General features: G+C 36.3%; 1 protein-coding gene across 1 annotated transcript in view; it reads right to left on the reverse strand.

The window, feature by feature from the left end:
- LOC113705979 (TMV resistance protein N-like) overlaps positions 1-3,226 on the reverse strand; it is a 34,750-nt gene extending 31,524 nt beyond the window's left edge. Inside the window, exon 1 of the mRNA XM_027227877.2 lies at positions 2,541-3,226. Coding sequence (XP_027083678.1) covers positions 2,541-3,043 — 503 coding nt within the window. The 5' untranslated portion in view covers positions 3,044-3,226. The remainder of the gene's footprint in view (positions 1-2,540) is intronic.
- Between the last annotated feature and the right edge of the window lie 4,202 nt (positions 3,227-7,428).

The raw sequence follows: 7,428 nt of genomic DNA on the forward strand, positions 1-7,428 counted from the left end.
GCTAAGAGATAGATCTACATTTGGTATGAAGACATCAAAGTCCAATTCGGCCGTTTTCAAAGTCCAAAAGTCGAAATACCATAATTCAACACTGCTGTCCAAAGTTGAAAACAGGGATTTGACCAGGTGTTAGTATTTCAGTCATATCTCAGGCTACAAATCTCCAAATTAGATGATTCTTGAAGAATTGGAAAGCTAACTCGAAGGGCTACAACTTTTATGTTTTGCACAAAAGCCAGTTCGGCCTTTATGATAGAGAAAATTGCAGATAAAGTAAGGCCAAAGTGAATACGCGAGTACACAAAACGTGACTTGTAACCGCGTTTTGTGTAGGCGCGTTTTCTGGCCGAAATTCTGCAATTTGTTCAGTCAATACTCTTGTGTTCAGACTACTTTCCAGCTATAAGTTGCAAGTGAATTCGGTGCACATGCTTCAGAAGACAAAAAGAGCATACAATATGGCTTATTCCAAGTCAAAAGTCATTGTTTTTGACTTCCTTAACAAATGGAGAATTGAGAATCATTAGAGCAGAAATTTTGGACTAGAGAGGAGATTTTCATCAGCTTATATGCAGAGACATTTGGGGAAGTCTGATATTCATTCAGTCATTCATTCATCATACGGGAGAGAACTTGAAGTGCAGAAATGTAGTTCTTTCATTTCCTTAGTGTAAGATAGTGTAGTAAGTGTAGTTAATCCATTCTTGTATAATAGCTAGATTAGGATGAAGATGGAGATGAAGAAGGAGGAGTTGAAGCTAAAGTGACATGGGTTATCTCTACTCCAATTCTTTATCTTTTGTATTGGATTCTTAACTATGGTTATAATGCAAGTTCTGGAATTTATGTTTATTATTTGTTTCTAAAGTTTATGCCTTGGGTTTGGTTGAACTTCCTATGATTGTTAGTGTTTATTATTTGGCTATTTGATTGCTAGTATTTGAGCAAGTTATTTAGCACTTTGGCTCTTTAAATCATGATTAATCTGGTACCATTAATTGTGATTATCTAAGGTGTTATTTCTGCAATGAAAATTGAGATTTAACATTAGTTCAATAAGTGCTAAACATGGGGAGTACACTCACGAGAGTAGAGGTGCACCTATGGGGTTTTGGTGATTAATTTCATGTAATTTCATTGAAGAAATGAACTTGTAACTAATTTCATAACCATGAGAATAGGTATGGATTGGTTATTAGTATAATTGATTCACTACGAAAGTAGGATTCAAATGCATAAGGAAATTACACCATAACTAGCTTAGATGTAGTACTCAATGATCCAAATATAACACTTGCATGAGTAGTTAGGGATACCACAACCTAAGGAGCTTTTATTTGTTATTTTGTATAATTTCAGTAGGTTAAATTTCTTATAATTCATTGATAGTCTAAATAATAGAGAAGCTTTAGTAATACCGGTAATTGTTCACTCTTCCTTGTGGGATCGACCCGATATATACCCTAAACTACTAGTTGATCTGTATACTTGCAGTGAACGGGTGTAATTCGGTATTTTTTAGCTTGCACGTATGTAAAATACCCGTCATAAAGCTTGGAACAGCATGCCAACTTAAAATGCAAGCAAGAAAAGAGATACATTTAGATTCTGAAGAAAGTGAAAGGAAATATTTTTGAAAAAGAACTGATGATAAAACGATAATTTACTCAGTTCATTGAGAAGTTAAAACTGATGGTAATTTTATTGACACACATCCCACAAAATTCAAAATGACGTGCTGCAGAAATTGGGGTGTGACAAGCAAGTATAGGGTACGTTCTCTGAAAACGTGCTAATGCATGTAACAAAAATTCAACCAAAAAAAAAAAAAACAGCACTGCTTTGGCGAAATTTCAGGCGCTAGACACTTCATGATAATAGATTATATTTTGACGAAAACTAGGACCAATTATCCACGCCTCTGAGCTCCATTACCAGTAGTTTGCATGAAAAAAGGTGATCAATTTTAAGTTGAACCCTCAAAATTGATCTAGCACCAATTGAAAAGACAAGATACTAAACATTTTTGCGTGGTCGTCACTATTCTTTATTACTGAATCTCTGTATAACTTTGTCCTTTTCTGAATAACACATTGCTTTGATAGAGAAATGGATGCAGTTATATATCAGTTAATGGTTCAGAATCCTGTTTTCTCCCGTTCCCCAACCCCTCCAAGAAAACTGAGTGCTCGAGGAAAACAGTGAACAAATAAATTATAAATAACCTCAGAGGTGCTTGATTGGTGCTTCAGTATCAGGATTGGTGTCATGGGATTGGTCAAGTCAACCACAGATCTAATTTCTTTTAGCCAAGATCATTAACAATCCACCGAAAGCCGCCAAATTGATAGAGTAGTTAACCACAAAAAAAGAGCACCAAGAAAAGGATCGATGACCCATTGGAAAACAAATACCCGAAAGAGAGAGAAGCTAACAGCTTATTACAATTCAAAAATGATACTTAACCGAATAGTCAACTATTTGCCCAAAAAGAAGGGATGCTAGTTCATATTTTTAAAGATCAGAGTCAGTGAATTTACCCATCAGCAGTGTTGGGAACATCCCAGCCAGCGACAGAAGCAGCTTCAGTAAGAGCTGCTCTCCACTTTTGAATCCTTTCCTTGTCCTCTATTTCGTCTTCATGTTTGACAAAAGCTCGATCAAAGCTGCCTTTCTGTCTCCGTACCACAGATGAATCCACGTAATAAAAAACCGGCAGAACAGTTTGTCCCAACACATGCTTGCAGTCAATGATCTCTGCGAGCTCATCTAAACACCATGAAGAAGTGGCGTAGTTTTCTGAGAATATTATAACTGCAATTCTTGACTCTTTAATAGCTTGGAGTAGTGCAGGTGAAATGGATCTTCCTCTTTCAAGCTTTTCGTCGTCTTTGAAGGTGTAAATTCCCTTTTGTTGCAGAGCACTGTAGAGGAAGTCGACAAAGCTCTTTCGGACATCTTCACCCCTAAAGCTCAAGAAAACATCATAAGTCCATTTAGGAGTGGAAGCAGATGAAGAAGAAGAAGAGGCAATGTTTCTCATTTCGTGCTTAACAAAACTTCGCAAGTCGCATAGGAGTGGAAGAAGAAGAAGAAAAAGAGGGCAATGTTTACCACCTCCTTTTACGCGGTATGCACTATGCAGTACAACAATGAACTGTAGATGTGGGGTGGAAGGTGGAAACTAGAAAGTTCAATTGAATGAGTCAGAGAGTCAATAAATCTACTTCCGTTTGCAACTCTGCTTTTCCTGGGTATGAGCATCCCAGAAGCAGTTGCACCTAACCTTGTTTTTACTGCATTTTTTAGAGTCTTTCTTGATGTAAGGGAAGTGACTAAAGTGATATGTCGACTTTTTGCTGCATATTTTAGAGTTGTTCTTGATGTAATGGGGTGACTAAAGTGACCTGTCAATTTTGGCCAACACGGATTCGATTTTTTTGAATCCTAAGTTGGACATGATATGATAATAGGACTTGAGTCACCTGGTTGCTACTTATCTTCTTTTGTGTACTATCAACTCCTCATAGGAATGCAGACATCAATGAAAGTACAAAAAATGTTAAGGTCGGAATTTGTTATTTCTTCATTTCTGTTTCATAATCTTATACACATCTAATCAGAAAGAAATGACATGAAGTCAATACTTGGATTGCAAGCATGTAATGAAGGATCCTTCTTAGAATAAACTCAAGAATGAAGGGGATGGATCCTTCTAAAACTAAACTGAAATGTTGAAAAGAACACTAGCCAAATTCTGCCAGAGTGAAAGCATGAATATATTCACATGATACATATCTAATTTTGATTATATGCAAAGCTAAAGCTTGGAACAACATGTCAGCTTAAAATGCAAGCTAAAAAAGAGATACATTTAATTTTTTAAAAAAAATGATGATAAAACAATAATTTGGCTCGGTTCATTGAGAATGTTAAAACTGATGGCAATTTTATTGACACATCCCACAAAATACAAAATGACGTGCTGCAGAAATTCAGGTGTGACAACCAAATATAGAGTACGTTCTCTGAAAACGTGCTAATGCGTGTAACAAAAATTCAACCAAAAAAAAAACACTGCTTTGACGAAATTTCAGGCGTTAGACACTTCATGATAATAGATTATACTTTTGACGAAAACGAGAAACAATTATCCCCGCCTCTGAGCTCCATTACCAGCAGTTTGCATGAAAACAGGTGACCAATTTCAAGTTGAACCCTCAAAATTGATCTAGCACCAGTTGAAAAGAAAAGATACCAAACATTTTTGTGTGGTCGTCACTATTCTTTATTACTGAATTCTCTGTACGATTTTGTCTTTTTTTTTTTTAACAACACATTGATTTGATAGAGAAATCGATGTAGTTATTTATTGTAGAAATTAAACCAAGCAAATATTAATTGGTTAGTTTAGTTAGCCGCGTGGTGTTAGTTTATTGGTTAGTAATGTTGGTTTCATTGTTAGGACATAAGGGTGGTCACATTGGATAAAATCCCATATTAGTTGTACTAATAAGTGTACAAGTCCGTAGGATACACTAGGAGAATGATAGACTCTGTGTCATTGGGTTTTATTTTTTCGTTTTGCATGTTGTCCTCCTTGTACCGTCAGTAGCGCAGCTTTTTGAATAGTTGAAGAAATTCCATTACCTCTGTATCATTTTTCTTGATTGTTTCTATAGATTTATGTGTGTTTATTTATTTGGCTTCATCATTTATCAGTTAATGGTCCAGAATCCTGTTTTCTCCCCTTCCCAAACCCCTCCAAGAAAACTGAGTGCTAGAGGAAAACAGTCAAGAAATAAATTATAAATAACCTCGGAGGTGCTTGATTGGTACTTCAGTATCAGGATTGGTGTCATGGAATTAGTCAAGTCAACCTCAGATCTAATTTCTTTTAGCCAAGATCATAAACAATCCTCCTAAAACCGCCAAATTGATAGAGTAGCGCACCAAGAAAAGGATCGATGACCCCTAGGAAAACAAATACCGAGAGAGAGAGAGAGAGAAAAGCTGACAGCTTATTACAATTCAAAAATGATACTTAACCGAATAGCCAACTATTTGCCCAAAAAGAAGGGATGCTAGTTCATATTTTGAAGGGAAAAATGCACTTTTTATCCTCAAAGTTTGCGGGTTGACCAATTTCATCCTCAATGTTTAACCCCAAACACATTTCATCCTCAAAGTTCCGTAATTTTGACCAATTAAGGACAATTGACGGGAATTGGAGGATAAATCAAATATTGGGACGGAACTTTGCACGTGAGAAGCACAATTCGTCAGATCCAACTTTATACCCAACATAACTGGATCAAACCGAATGGATCCACTTTTTCTAACAGACAAAAAACACAAAATAGCAAAAGGAAAAAAGCTCCTGTCTTCTCCTTCTTTCTTCTCCGTTCTCAGCTCTAAAAATTTTTTTTGCCAATCGTTTCATCCATTTTTCGAGCATCTGCTGGCAAGAAGGAAGGAATAGACGGCATTCGTGGAACATTTTAGGTGAAGAAAAAAATGGCATTGCGGAAGAAAGAGTTCCACATTTGTCCACCTCCAAATTACGGTATTTATACCCAAAATCAACAACTACATTGCATAAAGATATCTGTTTTTTTGGAGAAGGAAACCTGATATGTGGTCCCTTGTGTTTGTACTTTTTCCCCACTACAATTTACGGCTATTTTTTTTCCAGATCTGGCCATTTGCATGAGGTATAAATAAATCCAAAAATTTGTCTTGGTTTGATTATTATAGTGTGAATGCGGTCCCTTATGTCTGATGATAGTTGCCGCTTGACTATAAATTTGTGATAAGAGTGATTAATAAACAATAACACTTGGTATATTTTGCCGGCCATGTGTATCTGACCATGTGTATGGAAAAAGTGCAAGTGGTCCTTGTTTGGTAGTTTTTGTGTGGGTCAACAGTTTGTTGTGCTGAAATAATGAAGCTTTTTTTTTTTTCCTAAAGAGTCTGATCTATATTATTTTCTTTAACCAGAAACGGGAAGCATATTTATTACATTAAGATGTCACCATGGAGGCCTCATTTCATATACTCCTGATCCCCATTATGAAGGTGGAGATTTGTGTGTTTTTGACTATGTTGAGAGTATAGGTCTAAGTGTTTTCGAAATGGATAGATTAACTGAGAGTACTGGTGTATATGGTCATAAGGTGTGCTATGGTTGGGAAAATAACACCTTTAGGAGGATAGAAAGCAGTAGGGAGTTGAATGGTTATGTTAAGGGGGAGGTTGGGCCAACTAAGGAAGTTAACTTATATCTTGAAGTATCTTTTCATGAAATTTTAGTACAACAACTTGGTTATGATCCGTATGAGGTAGATGAGACAGAAAATGAACTCCAAAATGGTGATGGTAACAATAAGATTAGGGATGAAGGGCAAGGAAGGTGTGCTGCTAATAATTGTGATAATGATTCCAACGCAAGTGATGAGACTTTTTTTTCAGCTATTGATTCAGATTATGAAATAGGCGATGATGCTGATGATGGTATATTTCATGATAATGTTGACAAAAATGCTGAATGGTTGGGAGTAGACAATCACAGGAAAGAAAATGCGGTTCCTGATCCTTTGAATGAAATAGAGAAGGTTCCTGATTCTGATGAAACAGAACAGGTTCCTGATTCTGAATCTGATTTTGAAAGCATTCATGAGTCTGATGATGAAGAGTCTAAATTGAGGTCTCGTACTTTTGATCCTAAGCATATTGATAATCCAAAATTAGAACTGTACATGTCCTTTACAAGTCTGAAACTTTTCAAGACTGCTGTACATAATTATAGTGTGAAACAAGGCAGGCCTTGTAAGTTTGTGAAACAAGATAGAGTGAGGGTGAGGGCTAGATGCAGAAATAGTGAATGTAATTGGGTTATATATGCTAGAAAATTAAGTGGGGATGGAACTATTCAAATAAGAACATTTGAAGATAATCACACATGTGGTTTTACATATGATAACCCTCTTGTGCATTCTGGATGGGTAGCTAAGAAGTACTGTGAAGAGTTTAGGTGTAATCCTAAATTAGATTTGGAGCATTTTAGGAAGACAGTAATGAAAGAAAATAGGTGCTCCTTCACAAAAAATCAAACATATAGGACAAGGAGAAAAGCAATGAAAATTGTTCAGGGCAGTGAAAAAGACCAGTACAGCAAATTAGGAGTTTATATGCATGAAATTCTAAGATCCAACCCTGGTAGCACTGTTATATTGAAAACTATTGATGGTTTTAGAGACTCAAAAGCAGGGAAAGGCAGATTTGAGAGGCTATACATCTGTTTTGCTGGAGTGAAGCATGGTTTCCTAACTGGATGTAGGCAGTTTATTAGAGTAGATGGTACTTTTTTGAAAGGATCAGTAGGAGGAGTTTTGCTAGCAGCTGTTGGAGTTGATGCCAATAATG

Source organism: Coffea arabica, chromosome 8c (genome assembly GCF_036785885.1).
Source record: "Coffea arabica cultivar ET-39 chromosome 8c, Coffea Arabica ET-39 HiFi, whole genome shotgun sequence".
Taxonomy (NCBI): Eukaryota; Viridiplantae; Streptophyta; class Magnoliopsida; order Gentianales; family Rubiaceae; genus Coffea; species Coffea arabica.